General features: G+C 57.2%; 2 protein-coding genes across 4 annotated transcripts in view; one reads left to right on the top strand and one right to left on the bottom strand.

Moving 5' to 3' along the window:
* The first annotated feature begins 4 nt into the window (after positions 1 to 4).
* Positions 5 to 3,201, top strand: BYSL (bystin like). The gene is made up of 7 exons (XM_075055650.1): positions 5 to 406; positions 490 to 652; positions 754 to 892; positions 1,232 to 1,365; positions 1,508 to 1,668; positions 2,211 to 2,313; positions 2,552 to 3,201. Exons 1-7 carry the CDS (start codon positions 136 to 138, stop codon positions 2,898 to 2,900), a joined length of 1,320 nt encoding a protein of 439 aa, XP_074911751.1. The 5' UTR covers positions 5 to 135; the 3' UTR covers positions 2,901 to 3,201.
* Positions 3,202 to 4,984: 1,783 nt separating this feature from the next.
* CCND3 (cyclin D3) overlaps positions 4,985 to 15,436 on the bottom strand; it is a 48,173-nt gene continuing 37,721 nt past the window's right edge. For all 3 annotated transcript variants that reach the window (XM_075056108.1, XM_075056109.1, XM_075056106.1), the window contains exons 3-5: positions 10,700 to 10,859; positions 9,933 to 10,075; positions 4,985 to 6,860 (exon numbers count right to left, since the gene is read on the bottom strand). In XM_075056108.1, the coding sequence (XP_074912209.1) occupies positions 6,699 to 6,860; positions 9,933 to 10,075; positions 10,700 to 10,859 (465 nt within the window). In that variant the 3' untranslated portion in view covers positions 4,985 to 6,698. The remainder of the gene's footprint in view (positions 6,861 to 9,932; positions 10,076 to 10,699; positions 10,860 to 15,436) is intronic.

The following is a 15,436-nucleotide window of genomic DNA, read 5'->3' as shown; positions in this document are numbered from 1 at the left end:
TGCCGCCGGAAGGGGCGGGGACAAAGCGCACGCGCGGCCGGTGGCGGAGCGGACGGCGGCGGCAGTTCGAGTCCCGGTCCCGGTCCCGGTCCCCGTCCCTCCGAGGCCGGTCATCGTCTCTCAGACCCCGCCACCATGCCCAAGGCCCGGCGGACGCGGGGCCCCGGTCCCGGTTCCATGCTGCCGCTGGCCGAACAGATTCTCCAGGAGGCGGCCCCGCGGCCTACGGTGCGGGGGAAGGGACGCGGCGGCCAGGCCGAGGCCGAGGAGGAGGAGGAGGAAGGCTATGTGGACGCGCGGCTCTCCCGGCGCATCCTGGAGCAGGCGCGGCGGCAGCAGGAGGAGCTGGAGGCCGAGCACGGCCCCGGCGCCCCCGCCGCCCCCAGGCAGCGCAGCACGGCCCTGGGTGAGACCCCCCCCCGGTTCGCCCCGAACCCTTCCCCGGGCGTCGAAGGGTGCGAGGCTCAGCCAGCGTTTCTCCCTTCGCAGGCCCGGCGGTGCCCGGCTCGGACTCGGAGGATGATGAGGAGTGGCCTTCGTTGGAGAAGGCGGCGGCGGCAGGACGGAGCGGGGAGTATTGCGGGGAGGTGGTGGTGGACCCCGAGGACGAGAAAGCCATCGAGATGTTCATGAACAAGAACCCGCCGCTGAGGTGAGGATGCGGTGGGAGAAGGGGCCGGAGCGGTGGCGGTGGTGGATGCCGCTTCCTCCCAGTCTGGCCCCTGACTCGTGCCCTTCCTACGCTGGTCCCAGGCGCACACTGGCAGACATCATCATGGAGAAGATCACGGAGAAACAGACGGAGGTGGAGACGGCGCTGTCGGAGATATCGGGCTGCCCCATGCCCCAGCTGGATCCCCGCGTCCTGGAGGTTTACAGGGGCGTCAGAGAGGTAAGGGCAAAGCTGCTGAGCCCCACGGCCACCGCCTCTGCGCCCACTCTGCCTCAGAGAGGTTGTCCCCATCCTCGCTCTGCGCATGTGCTTCTGTGGATTAACTGCAGTTTGTGTAGTGTTGGTCACTGAAGAGCCTAGAGAGTTTCTGAGCGACAATCTCCTGAGCAGTGTGCTCGGGGTGGTCCTGGGATGGTCCCATCTCAGGACCTGGGACGGTCCTTCCTTACTAGAGATGCTAAGGGACGGGAAGACTTTCTCATGGTCATGGGACAAGTCCCACAGCCCTGCTGTCGGTGCCCATATGTCATGGCCTGGCCTGTATCCTTGTCTTTTAAGGTGCTGTCCAAATACAGAAGTGGGAAACTCCCCAAGGCATTTAAAATCATTCCTGCCTTGTCCAACTGGGAGCAGATCCTCTACATCACAGAGCCGGAGACGTGGACAGCAGCTGCCATGTACCAAGCCACCAGGTGAGATCAGCTCTGGGAGCTGCTGACGTGGGATTTTTTTGCTCTTTCTTTCCATAACTGGAACCAGATTTACAAAATACCAGCCTGTCCCCTGCTTTGGCCTCTTTTCTCCACCCCTCACTTTGTGCTTTGCTTTTCTCAGGATATTTTCATCCAACCTGAAAGAGAGGATGGCCCAGCGGTTCTACAACCTGGTGCTGCTGCCACGGGTCAGGGATGACATTGCTGAGTATAAGCGCCTCAATTTTCACCTCTACATGGCTTTGAAGAAGGCTCTGTTCAAGCCAGCAGCCTGGTTCAAAGGTAGGGACTCCCTGCAGAGCTGCCCTTCCTACCTGGGAGCCTCTCGCCATCTGGGAAGCTTAGCGGGGGTACGTGTTGCACACCACTGCCCAGTGTGACAGGACACTCTCCCCTGCGTGGCGTGGCCCTGGGGGCTCAATGGGGAGGAGAAGACATGAAAGACACACAGGGAGTTCCGCTCGGTGGACAAAGCGGCTTCCAAACCCCCAGGGGCCTGTTTGCGGGGTTCAGGGTGGAAGGGTGATAAGTGCCTGTAGGCTTACACAGGTGCTGCCAGCGAGTGCTGGCAGGTATTGGGGGGTTCTGGAGGTTGATGGCAGTTTACGAACTGTCTCAAGTGATATTCGTCTTGTCTGGCACCTTGAGGTGGTTCAGGGCTGGTTGCGTGGCAGGGAGATGCTGCGACCCCTGTAACAGCAGCTACTGGAGGAGCTGTTATTTCCTGGGGTCAGATGTGTCCTGGGATAGGAGAAGGGGCTTAATCACAGGGTTCTGCCTGCTGCAATTGAGAAAGGCGGTGCATGACTCTTCCTCCTCCACAGGGATCCTCATCCCCCTGTGCGAGTCGGGGACCTGCACGCTGCGGGAGGCCATCATCATCGGCAGCATCCTCACCAAGTGCTCCATCCCCGTTCTCCACTCCAGGTAATGCGCTGGGAGGCTGGAGGGGGTCAGAGGTTCTCCTTTAGGGACACCAGTGCAACGCCTCCTATCTGTCCTTCAGCCTCTCTGGCATCTCGGAGGTGGGGGGGTTTGCTCTGCTCCCTCTGGGGTTGAGATTCAAAGCTTAGTGCTGGGTTTGTCATCTTTCCGTCTGGGTGCCTGGTGCCCCGTGACTCCTGCCTGGCCTGCCCTCACCTCGGTGCTCCCTCCGTCCCCACAGCGCGGCCATGCTGAAGATCGCCGAGATGCAGTACAGCGGTGCCAACAGCATCTTCCTCCGGCTGCTCATCGACAAGAAGTACGCCCTGCCCTTCCGCGTAGTGGATGCCCTTGTCTTCCACTTCCTAGCCTTCCGCACAGACCAGCGGGTCCTGCCTGTTTTGTGGCACCAGAGCTTCCTGGCCTTTGCCCAGCGCTACAAGGAGGACCTCTCCTCGGAGCAGAAGGAGGCTTTGCTTGAGCTGCTCAAGTTCCACAGCCATCCACAGATCTCGCCAGAGATCCGGAGGGAGCTGGTGAACTCCAAGACGAGGGACGTGGAGGGGCAGCAGCCCGTGGCCATGGAGTGAGCAGGCAGAGGCAGGGAAAAGCTGCAGCCTGACCCGTTCCTGGGACACTGCTGGATGCAGCTGGGAGCCCTGTGCATGAGCGAAGCTGTGGGGAGGTGTGTAGGAGCATCCATCCCGGGATCCTGCTGCTCCGAGTGGGCGCTGGGGGCAGGCTGTGCCCGTGCAGCTGGATTCTGCTCCCTGGGCTGCTTGTCACAGGGCACAGCAGCCCCTGTCCCACCCAGGAACCTGGTGCCACCAGCACCCGCGAGGGTTTGGCTTGTTCCTGCATTGGAAAATAAAACCCGAGCCGTGTCTGTCAGTCAGGGGTGGTTCTGCCCCGCAGCCGCACACACCTCTCTGCGGTCGCATCCCTGCACAGTTCTGCCCTGTCCCCCAACTTGTCCTGTCCCCAGCAGGTGGCAGAGCAAAGCCACCAGCCCTGGACTTCTCGCAGAGCTGCAGATCAAGTCTGCACTGCCGGTGCTGTCCCCAAATTGCAAAGGGAGAAGGGGCCCCTGTGCACTCCCTTGTCCCTCCCTGTGTCCTGACTGGGGGCTCTCCCTGCCCTGAGCAGGACCTGGGTGGTTGGGGGGACAGGGCTGGGACCCCCAGACTGTTCCCAGAACTCAAAACTGCTCTCAGGGAGCAGGGGCAGGGAATGCTCCTGTTGGTGCGTGAGGGTTTCCCCAAGGGCTTGGTTCACTCCAGCAGCAGGGCCTGAGCCAGGACACCACGAGGAGCATGTGTGGCTGTGGGCAGAAGCGAGGGCAAGAGCAGCCCAGCAGTGCTGGGAGCAGAGGGGAAAGCCCTGGGGGGCAGCAGAGGGGGAAAATCCTCCAGAGAGCCCCTCTCCTCACAGGGGCTGGAAGCAGGCTGGGGCATGGGACAGCCTTTGTTTTTTGGGTTGTGTTTTGGGGATTTTTTTCTTTCTTTTTTCCCCCATCCCTCTACCTGGACACCCCATGGCCTGGGCCCTCCTTCCTGCCTGGCACCCTGGCTTCCCCACCACCACCCTGCCTCCAAAATGCCAGCCGTCCCCCTTCCCCAGGGATTTTCCTGAAACACTCACTTCCCCAGCTGCCCCTCTGGGTTCACCTCTACTCGGTGAGGCTAGTGAAGCCCCGGCACCCCGGGGCCGCTGTCCTTGCCTGGCCATCGAGGCCACGTGCCTGGCCTGCTCGCGGCAACCTGCCCACACACTCTTGCCACCTTTTCTGGAAAACCCAGCAGGGGCTTTTCCTCATATGTCCCACGAGATCCTGTGCTTACCCTGGGGAAGTGCTGACAGTGACGCTGTGATGCTGCGAGGTTTGCGCATTGCAAGTAGCTGGCTTCGCCCCTGAAACCAGCACAAAGTTCTGCAGGCATGGCCCGTGGAGAAAAGGCCCTGCAGCTTCCAACGGCAGCAGGTTGTGCTGAGGACGGCCACCTCCTGTCTGTTTCTCTCTAGAGTTGGCACCTTCTCCCATGGCAGCAGCAGAAGCCACGTGAAGCAGAGCAGCACGCAAAGCCCGGCCGCCCGGGCTGGTTGCACACCACAGCGCCTTTTCCTTGGCTTTCTGATTTTATCTCGTTTCTTTAAAGAAGCCAGAAGCTGATGAGCAGAGAGATAGCCTGGGCTCACGCAGCACATCCAGCACGCTCTCGTCACCCTGCAGCACCGCCCGAGCTGCTGGATGGGTGAGAGGGGGGCTTTGGAGCTGCCGGGGGGTGTGAAGTTGCTGCCTCCTCTCCAGCAGCCGCTCTGCAGGCAGGCGCCTTGCGCGCAGGAAGATGGTTGTTGGGTTCCACGTTCATCCACCACCATCCGTGAGCTGCCCCAGGGCCTCGGCGAGGGCAACACATCCCTCGGCCGCTCTGCGGCATCTCCCCTCTGCCTCTCAGCGGGGTTGGAGGCGGCTGGCGGTGTCCTTGCCTGCCCGCTCCCCGTTTCGTCCTGCTTTTGCAGCCCCGGGAAACGCAAGGCTGGAGCCTCTGGGAGCATCCCCAGGGGATCCCTCAGCTAATGGGGTCCCGCTCCAGAGCGATTCGGGGCAGAGGCAGGAGCTCTGCAAGGCAGAGCGTGGAGCGGATCGCAAAGGGAAACCCTTGAGGCGTACATACTTGTTTAAAATACTTTATTGCAACATTACGGTCCTCTGATTCTCCCAGCAGCGGGACTCTTGCATGTGAACACCAAACCAGTTTATTCTTAAATTAAAACTCATTTATATATAAAAAAAAAATTTTTTTTTTGTACAGACAGGCTCTGCACGCCCCCCAGCTAGCAGGAGTCAGCGGCAGATGGCTCTCCTTAACAAATCAGGCTAGTGGAAGAACAGCAGCCCCATCTTTTTCCACCTGATAAGACTTGTCTCTAGTGGCATCCAAAAAGGAAGATTTCTACCTCCTTTTCCACATCCCCCACAGGAGGACAACAGCCACAGATCCACATGTCCAGAGGTCACCAAGCAGCAATAGTCTGCCTCCCATCCCTGCAGCATCTCTCTGGCTTCTCCTGGTTAATACAATTCTACTATTTAATGGTTTTCTCTTAGAAAAGCAGCATTATTTTTTTTTTAAACACTTTTTATAAAAACTAACAGACAGGATCAACACCAATACAAAAATGCAGTAATCGCTTTTCAACTCAAGTGCGCAGCAAATTATCCACCCTATAAGGAAACAACGCGGACCCACATGGAGATACATGCAACGCAGCCCCCTCCTGAATGCGATCCGAGATCCCTGCCTTGGGGGAGTGAAGATGCATTTCAGACTATAGCAGCACATTCAAATGTATTTCTTAAAACCTAGTCTGATGTCTAAGCTACCTAAAAAAACCAACCAGCTTCCAAGTGAGAGTCTCCCGTTGCCCAGGGAGCTAGGGAAAGGGACGAAGGGTGAAGGCACTCTTTTGGAAGAAGAGGAGACCAGCATCCAGGCCCCACACCAAGGAACTGCAAAGTCTTCCTCCCTCCCCATTTCCCAGCAGTTAACAATAAATTAAGCAGCCTCAGTGGGGCAGCGGAAAGCCAAGGGGATCGCACCCAAACCTCGCCCAGGAGGCTGCTCCCCGAGGCGAGGACTTCTGCTGTCCACGCAGACGGGGAGCACATCCCCCAAACAAACCGAAACCCCACAAATCCCAAATCTAATGGCAACAAGAAATAAGCCACATGTTTCCCCTCCAAGCAGAAGCAGCCACGCCACCCCCCCAGGAGCCACAGCAATCTGGCACAAAGCAATGGGGACCAAGGGGCCAACAAGCACCTGCTCCCTCCTCCCGGACACTCGTTTCTCTCTTGTGAGCCATGTGGGCCCGTAGCACCCCAGCCCGGGGAGAGAGGTTGAGGGGTTATATGGATTTTGGTCACGTAGGCCAGGGTAAGAGGCTCGCTATCCATTATTGATGGCCCACACGGGGCTGGAAGTCATCATGGTAAACACCCCCGAGGAGATGGCGAACAGCGGCCAGCCAGGCTACGAGGAACACGAACTGAGAAACATTTTACAACTTCATTTTGGGTCGTGCTCCCCTTCCCCAGCTATTCTTGTGCCCTGCCACCACGAAAACGGTCGCTTCACCCCGGCCACCTGCAGAAGCCGACGAGCGGCATCGAGCTCCACCAGCCCGGCCGCTCGCTCCGACAAGACGAGCGCAGATCCTGCTCTGCGCAGATCCTGCTCTGCGCTCCCAGCGAGCGGAACAAATCCTCAGCAGGCATCAGATGGAGGGGGCTGATGGATGGGTAGGTGGGATGCAGCGACCTTTCGGTGTCCAGGGCGAGGTTCTGTTGTGGCAGGGCTGGGCAGCTCTCGGGAAGGGGAGGCTGGTCACAGGTTGATGTCCGTGACATCTGTAGGCGTGCTGGTGGGCTGGCTGGCCGAGTAAGCAGCAGTCTTGGCGGTGCTGTATTCCTGTTGGGTTTGGGACGCCTGTTTCAGGCTCTCGGTTAAGGCTGCTTCAATCTGCTCCTGACAGGCTTTCAGGCAGTCCTGCGGGAGAGGGAGCAAGACAAGAGGCCTCAGTTCTCTGCTGCTCAGAGGTGGGAGCCTTATAAATAGCTCTGAGCAGCTGCTGGGCTACATCTTTGGCCCCTGGAGCATCTAAACACACAAGACAAAGAAGCCTTTCTCCGACAAGGGGCATCTCCAGCTTGTCTGTGCTTTAGGCCCCTCCCCAGGAGAAGCCCAACACTCTGGTTGTCTTCTCCCCACCTCCCTGCTTGACCACATTCTTGAGGAATGCACGTTGTGCCCATCAGAGCTTCCCAAAGCATCCAGGCTCGTGCCTGGATGCGGCGTGTGATTCCAGCATCATGGCAGTCAGCTGCCGCTGACGACCGAGGGTGGAGCCGAACAGCTCTGCGCAGGCTGGTATCAACCTTTTACAACCAAGACTTCCCAGATCCACAAGTGACGGCCGGCGTGCAGGAGCACGGGTGCACACAGGGACCGTGGAGCCCCACTTGCTTCCCCCAGGCCCTACAACCCAGGTCTCCCGGAGCTCGGTCTGGTCCTGCATCTCTGTGGTCACCCACCCGCTGCAGAGAAGCTGCGTGCAGCTCTGCCTCCTCCCGTCCCTGCCCACGTCCGAGCCAGGACAAGGTGAATCCCCGCTGGGTGCCCTGACTGACGCACACTGCGTCACTTTGGGGATCTCTAAGGCAGCTGGATCTGACCCTCCCAGACCCAACAGCCACCCCAGCCATGTGTTCCCTACAACACTAAGTGCCATCGACGCTGGCACATTACGAGAATGGTGCTGCGGCCACAAAGCTTCTCACGAGGCTTTTACCCTCCAGCTCTCTGCCCAGAGAGCCTGTGTGACTCACCCGCAGCTTCCCGGGGCCCAGCGAACCCTGTGCTGGGGGAGACACCAGCCACACAAACAAGAAGGCGCAGGGGACTGCAAGCAGTAGCATTATCACTTGTAATAAAAGCAAACCCCTCTCCGTTTTCTCCCTATACAAGCTGTAACCAGAGGAGGAAACTCTGGAGGAGAGCACCATGACGCACCGAGAGCCACGGGAGGCATCGCCAATGGGTGCACCCCAGCCCGGCTCCTACACCGCGACTGGGCTCTCACCGAGGGGTAAGACGTGGCATTTCGCACCTCGTGGCCGGAGCCGAGCTGGACGCCGCAGGGCCACGCGCGCTCGCTGGATATTGTCACACACCGAAATCTCTTACCAGGAATCCGCCACTGGTTCTTAGAAACTGACAGAGGATGTGGCGAGCGAAAATAGCAACGCCCACCTCCCCTTCCCCGCGCTGCTTCCCGTCAGCGCAGCCTCCAGCCTGCCTGCCCGCAGCACCGGGGTGAGCTCGCTGCAGAACCTCCAGCCACGGCCAGCCCGTCCCCGGGGTTTCCTCAACCAGGCTCTCTGTCGGCAATTTCGGTAGAGGTGCTAAAAACCGGCTCGGCCACAAGCAGCCAGGCTCTTTCACTGCCTGGTGAAGCCTTGGGGGTTTGCGGGGGATGCCCGGGAGGCAGCTCGGCTTGCCCCCAGCCTCTGTGCTCCTTATCCGCAGGGCAGCTGTGCCGTGGGGCTCTGGCTCAGACACCCAGTAGGTCTCGTCCTGCTCCACGTGGGATGAGGACAGATCCAGAGCAGCTCCAAGCCTCACCCAAAGTGCTGCCACAGCCAGCAACGAGCCAGCCTCAGCGCGGCAGTGCGGTTCCTGCTGGCCATGGAGCTGGCACAGCCCTGCACCGTCAGCCCCTTCTGTCCCCACAGACTCCCCGCACCCCCCAGCACCCGGCTGAGCCTCGGCAGCTGCAGGAAGGGGATCGCTCCTCCGGTGCGGAGCCAAAAGGGAAACTGAGTCACAGCCCAGAGACACTGCGAGGCCAGGTTCAGGGAGAAGCATCAACACCGCAAACACAGGAGGCCGAGGCCAGGTGCTTCCCCCAGGAGCCCTGCAATGCTGCGGACTCATCCCCGGGGTTTCCTTCTGCTACAGAAGCTGCTGCGGTCCTGCGGGGCAAGGGCTGTTTGTGCAGCACCTTGCACCCGGGCAGGCTGTGGGGCAGAACAGATGCCCTCTCCAGGCTGAGGAGGGAAGGGAGCGGGCTGGAGGGTAGGAGAGGTGTGCTGGGCTCCATTTCGGCTCCCCTCCCTCGGTGGTGCCCTGCCTGCTTCCCACCTGTTCCCTCCACCGGCCCTGACCCAGAGCAGGTTTCAGTCCCTGCCCCATTCACCGCAGCAGCTTGAGAGCAGCTGGCTGCACTGATTCACTCTTTAAAAAGGCTCCGGCAAACAAAAAAAATTAAAGCCGCACAAATAGATCAGGACGCCCTCCTGCCCCATCCCCTCCCTGCCTGGACAAAGGCTCGTTGCAGCCTCCCACCCACTGCGGCACCGGCACCTCTTCCAATTCCCGGCGCTGCTGTCAGGGGACTGTAACTAACCCCGCGCCCGGCTGCCGGCATCAGTGCTCGGGCAGAAGAAAAGATCAAAAGGGGCCCCCGGCAGAAAAAAGGCTCCCAATTACTTCGCCGCAGCGGGAGTGACCCGGAAACAGGGAGTCCGACAGAATCCCCCTTCCCCATTCAGAGGGCAGTGGAGGGGCAGGCAGACGCCCCCCACCATCCCGACGTCCCCAGCAAAGCCACTGCGCCAACATCCTGAAAACACTTCATGCCTCCGACCCCCTTCCCACTCGAGGCTGGGCACCTGCAACCAGACACCGGTGGAGGTTAGCAGATGTCGAGCCCGGCTTCTCCCTCTGCCCCATCCCACCTCGTCAACCCGATCCCACCAACACCTGCCTGCACAGGGAACAGACGCTCCTTTTTGTGCTGCTTTTCAAAGGCTCCCAAGCTCGCCCCACTCTGCCCAGGCAGTGCTCGGTGGCCAGGAGCCGACTGCAGCCACGGGACTGACCAAGGGTGCTGCATTTAGAGACACTCACTCATCTCTAGGCACTCCTCAAACCAAGGTCAGCATCACTACGAACAACCTAATTTCCTTTTCCTCTAAGACGAACGGGCAGCAGAAAGAGGAAGGGTTTCCACAGGATCCAGCAGCAAAACCGCTTTGCTCTTTCCCCATGAACACTCACCACCTCCGTGCCAGTGATGCTGGCCAGCAGCTCAGTGATTGCCTCACCGGTGAAATCATTCACGGAGACCGTCAAGCCGTGGATCGCTGCTCCGATACTGCCTGTCGCAATCATGGAGGGGGGGTACATGGCAAAAGTGTAGTCTAGAGCCAGGAAGGGAACACAAGGGGCAAAAAGAAGAAGCTGTTAGCAAGGATGTGTGTGGTAAGTTCTTGAGACTGGAATTTCCCTGGAAAACTAGTGAGGGCCAGGCAGAGGGGTCTCTCCAGCTTAGCAGAGAGAAACAGGGGTGAAGTAACAGGAAACAGGGTGAGCATCAGAGCAGCAAGCTTCATGAAGCTATTTCTCTGGGCCTGTCTCACCAAAAGAAGGCCTGAAGATGAGGTTGCTCTAGTGACTTACAGCAAGACTGATAAAAGCTCACATTCAACCCTGCCTTTACCCTGGATGCCTTCCCACAGTCACAGCCTGCGCAGCAAGAGGGGTGGCACAGCAACTTTGCTCTTTCCTGGCATCTTTCAGGCACCCACTATGAGTCCCCAGGACCATTATCCCACTTGGTCAGAGATAGAAAACACATAATTGAGCAGCAAAATGTTCCGACTTGAATGCAGGCAGGCATTCAGCTCCCCAGAAAGCCAGGGCATTGGAGACCAGCCCCAGGTTACCCGGCAAGCCTGACTCGAGCCCAGGCTACCCTGTCTGCAGTGGCCAGCCCACCCTCCCCAGCATCCTGGCGGGTGGCTCCAGCAGGAGCAGGCACCCACCTGTGGCACACAGGGCTATAAAGGTCTGTGCATGTTTCTTCACCAGCTCCATCTTGTCCTTAGGCAGCGGGAGGTGATGGAGGATGTGAGCCAAGAAATCATTTGCTATCACTGAGACCAGGTCCCACTTTAGCTTCTCCAGGACTAGAACCTCCCAATCCTGCAGAGTCAGACAGACAGACAGAACGTTATTCAGCAGGGCTAGGCCAGGCAGAAACACTCACCAGATTCAAGGACATATCAGGCCAGCACTTGGGGAAGGGACAGTAGAACAGTACAATTCATTAGACAGGGAAGGGAAGAAAAGAGGGAACGTCCCTGCTCTGCAACTATGACACAAATCCAGCCTTGAGCTGTTGCAAAGGCGGGAATAAAGATCAGAAGAGGAACTGATAGATCTGGTTTCTTCTTTCCAAGGTGCAGTTGGATTAGCCTTCCACACTCCTCTGCTTTGCAAGGTTGCTGCAACAGCCCACAGAGGAATAACCAGAGCAAGGAGCAGTAGGCACACCATTCCCATATTCTTTCTCCACTCCCGAAAGGAGAGGCTGATGTCCAGGCTCCCAGCAGCACTCCAGGTTAGAGCTAACACCATTAAAGCAAAGGGAATAGAGAAGCTCACCTCTCTGTTTGCCCCTTGGAGCTGGCCAGTGCGTTGACTCCTTCCTACAGTAGCTCCTTGGCCGGTGAACCGCAGGAGGCAATAGCTGCTCTGCAGCCAGCCCCGCTGCACAACATGTTGAAGCAAGAGAAGGTGGGGGGAACACAGCTGAGCTTTCAGGGCTGTATCCAGACAGCCCAAGCTCCTGTACAAGATCTTCAACCCCTACAGAGCTCAATGGCTGTGACTAGGTGCTGAGGTCCTCAGCCCAACGAACACTGGGCACGCGACCCTACGGAGGAGGTCCCAGGCTGGGCCCTAGCATTTTGGCACAACCTCCCCTACTCATCATGCCTCTTGTCTGCCAAGAGAGCCTCCAGTCATGCTCAGCAGAGCATCCCCAGCAGCTTCTCAGGGGGAAGAGGCACTAAACAGCCATGCTAACACCCACCTCTCCCACTGACATACAAGCAACGGCTCACTGGTGCTTCCCAGTCACATGCCGGGTGGCTGCCAATGTCTCCGTCGTATGTTGTGGTGCTCTCTCTAAGCACATAACAGATTTCTGTAATATCTTCCACGAGCCAGTCTCTGTGCAATCTGCAAGCTGGGGAACAGATGGTGGGAAGGCCGGGTGCCCCCCACAGATTTCAGCTGGAGCCCGGCTGCTCCTCTCATCTGCTCAGCCTCTCGCAGGCTCTTCCAACTCTGGGTGTTAGTCCTAACACTGACGAGGAAACCAAAGTGCAGAGCAGCCACAGGCAAGCATTTGGCAGAGTCATCACCCAGCAAGTCCTAGTGTTACCAGGTGGTACCACCACGGTGGTACCAAAGCACCTATCGAGCAAGGTATAAGCAAGGGGAGCCCCACGATTGGAGTCTTAGCACAGAATTTGGGACCCCTGCATTCAGTTCCCCACTCTGCTGTCAAGGTCTATGTGACTTAGCTAGAGTAGCAGTTGAATCTAACTCAGAGGCCACACACGTACTGGTTTCACTGGGCTGGGTGGCTTTGATGTTACATCTGGGTACGACCATGCCACCGACAGAGCAGTCTCAGGAGAGGCGAGAGCAGCGTCTTCCCAGGATCATTTCCCTTCCCGTTGCAGCAGGAATGTCACAGGCAGCCCACACCCAGCCAGCCGAGCCTCTCTGCCGGTCCCAATTCCCCCATGTCCCAAGCCACGATGAAGATCTCTGGCCCTCAATTTCTCTCATCCTCCGGATCAGCAGCAAATCTGGTTTTGGCAACATGGTCCGGGTATGCCAGAAAGGCCATAGAAGATGCCCCCATGTACCTCCTCCCTGCTGGCAGGCCCTGCAGATGTGCTGGCAAAGGAAAACACCCTGCAGGAGCTGAAGCTCCAGGTTTGGAAGGACAGAGCTGAATTGGGATTTGTATCAGATATCTCCATTTAGGACCTAGTCCCACCCAGCAGAATATCTATTCTTTTTCCAAGTAGTCTAGGATTACAAGGTCAATGCTGCTCACAGACGTGCCAAAGGGCTGCCAGAACAGACGGATTTGAAGAAGTGAGATTTTTCATAAGGGCAGATCTTCATTTTCTCTCTTTTTTTTAAATTTTTTTTTTAAAACCCACTCTTTCCCCTTACACAACAATACCAGTTTTGAGTTGCTTAAATGAGCAGCATTGCTCAACCTGCTCCAAATCCCCCATGAGGCCAAACGCGCCGTTTGCCATTTCACAGCCTGCACTTTTCCAACCAGAAAGCAGTGCTTCACTAGAGCATGCTCGCTAGTCTCCCATATGGATGGCCAGCCTGCTAGTCCTTCTATATTTTTAAGCTAAATCCGCAGGACAAAAGCAAGAAGAAACCTAGCAATGAGCTCCAGAGCCTGAGGATCTCAGCATAGGTCACCAAGGGTGGCTGGTTCAACCGGGGGACTGGAACAGACAGGAGAGATCAGGCTTGGGTAAAAGAAGGAAAAACAGGTAGTGCTGGCCACTGGTTAAACTGCAGCAACACAGCAAGGTGACACAAGGAAAGAGCTGCTGGAGATGGAGAGCTCTGTGCATTGTCCCTACGTGTTAGTCATCTGGAACCCACGAAGGGCAGCGGGCTGGGAAAGCCGGCTGCTTGCTAATGCATCAGCCCAGTTTCTCGGGAAAGGGCACAGGACACTGCTGACACCTTCGGCAGTCACTGCCCCAAGGGTGAGAGGCCAAGGCAGCTCCAGCCTGACTTCTCCACGCAAGCTGGGAGCATGGCCCTTTTGCAGCCCCAGGGAAAAGGTCAAAAGCAGGACCTGGAGATCGCTGCTCGCAAAGCAAACCCAAAAGGGATCACTACACCTGAGAGGGGAGCTCCTGAGCACAGAGGGGACACCATCCCAGCATCATCCAGCAGCAAGCCAGGTACTGGGAGTGACCAGAGGCACATGATGTCCACACTGGTGTGGCAGAGAGCCTGTCCCTGCTGGGACACATTTTGTCCTAAGGAGAAGATCCAGGGCACAGACCAGCTCAGCCATGAGACCTCACCTGGGACAAGCTGGCTCCTGCCACACCAGGGCTGATCCAGGACAACAGCCTGTCCATTTGCAATGCACAAAAGCAGCTCTTTTCCAGCAAGTACACAGGTTCATCGTCTTCTTAAAAACCTCGTTGTTACAAAAGGCCTGATCCCAAGACCCAGCCGGCACTCGAGATGCCAGCTGAAGGCGACAGGCGCCAAGGACTGTCACCAGCTCACAGGATTTAGCTCAGGGAAGCATCCCTCCTGCCAAACCACCCTGCTCCTCGCTTCTCTCCTGCTAACCCTGGGGACTTCCCACTCCCAGAGCAGCATGTCAGAATCTCTGAATCACTTTATCTGTGGAAGAAGCAGAACAAAAGGCTGCAAGAGATAGGCAAGCAGGTTTGTAACAGCAGCACCACTCAGTATAGCAAACATCCTTTTCCTGGCATTTTGTTTTGCACCTAATTGAATCAGTCTCTGCCTGGCTAGTGAGAGAGGAAGAAAGTGGAAAATATTTCTTTGTTTCTCAAGCCTGTGGAGCCCACCCTCCCTGTGGAAGGGCTGCAAGCTGCCAGTGGTGCCCACTGAGCATCCCATCGCTGGGAATGCATCAGGTCCCCCTTCTGCAAGATCCCCCACGGCAGAGCTCCCCCACACTCGGCCTGTGTCTCTAGGGGTGGAATCACAGAGCAGCTGAGCTTCCCCTCTGCAAGCTTGCTCCCTTGATCTCTCCTGGCTCCATCCCACAAGGAAAAAAAAAGAAGAAAAAAAAAAAAAAGAAGGAAGGAAAGCAGTGACCATTTCCCATTGCCTCCCCTGCTTGGACAAAGTGATCTCAGAGCACTGTTGCAGTGAAACAGCCTCAAGCCCCTAGTTGCTGCCTCCACACCCTCTCGCTAAGACAGACCCGAGTCACAAGCAGAGATGGTTTTACTCAATTTACAGCTCTGCAAACTCAGTCTGGGATGTGACAGTCACACCAGCTTCTCTCCTTTTCATGTAGTGACAGTCACTCTATACATAAAGCTCTACCCTCAGCAACACCCACACACCCGCTATGCCTACAAGGAGTCTATGTAAACCTATCTGGCGAGGCTGCACAGGGAGCAGAGAGCCCAGCTCCTCTCTTGCAGCAGCCCTGTCTGCAGGAGAAAAGGAAGTTGCGCTTGATTTTGTCACTCAAGTTGATAAGGTACCATTTTACATTATCACAGACTTGATGAGACACCAGCGAAGTGGGAGCAAGCTGCACTCCGTTGAGCTCGTGAGCTGACTCAAAAAGAGGGTGGAAAGAGCTGCTGATGTTGCTGCTGGCCACCCACCCTACCCAGCAGCTGAGACACAGGTACAGAAATGAGCAGCCGTGAAAGTCCATTTGCAAATAGGAAATCTGGGGCAAACGTTTGTTTCCATCCCCTGACCAGAGTTCAAGACTGGATGTCAAGGGTAAAGGTGCCAACTTCAGGTGCAGAAATGGTCACACCTATCCAACCCATGCAACAAGCAGAAGGTAAAACAGTAAAACACAAGTATATCTTCTGAAAAGTCAATGCTCTGTCACAAGTGAATATCCCTTTCTACTCAGCTGTTATCTCCTTCTCTTATTTTCACTCCTTATGGCCTGCCATCACTGCTGCTCCCTTCATTATCTGCCT

This window comes from Buteo buteo, chromosome 23 (genome assembly GCF_964188355.1).
Source record: "Buteo buteo chromosome 23, bButBut1.hap1.1, whole genome shotgun sequence".
Taxonomy (NCBI): domain Eukaryota; kingdom Metazoa; phylum Chordata; class Aves; order Accipitriformes; family Accipitridae; genus Buteo; species Buteo buteo.
The sequence above is the reverse complement of the archived record's forward strand: the minus strand, read 5'-3'. Positions and strand labels throughout refer to the sequence as shown.

Excerpts from the sequence above, each read along its gene's own strand:
- BYSL (XM_075055650.1), top strand. The coding sequence starts at position 136 with ATGCCCAAGGCCCGGCGGACGCGGGGCCCCGGTCCCGGTTCCATGCTG. Across the intron at positions 653-753 it reads AACAAGAACCCGCCGCTGAG|GCGCACACTGGCAGACATCA; the intron begins GTGAGGATGCGG and ends CGCTGGTCCCAG. Across the intron at positions 893-1,231 it reads TTTACAGGGGCGTCAGAGAG|GTGCTGTCCAAATACAGAAG; the intron begins GTAAGGGCAAAG and ends TTGTCTTTTAAG.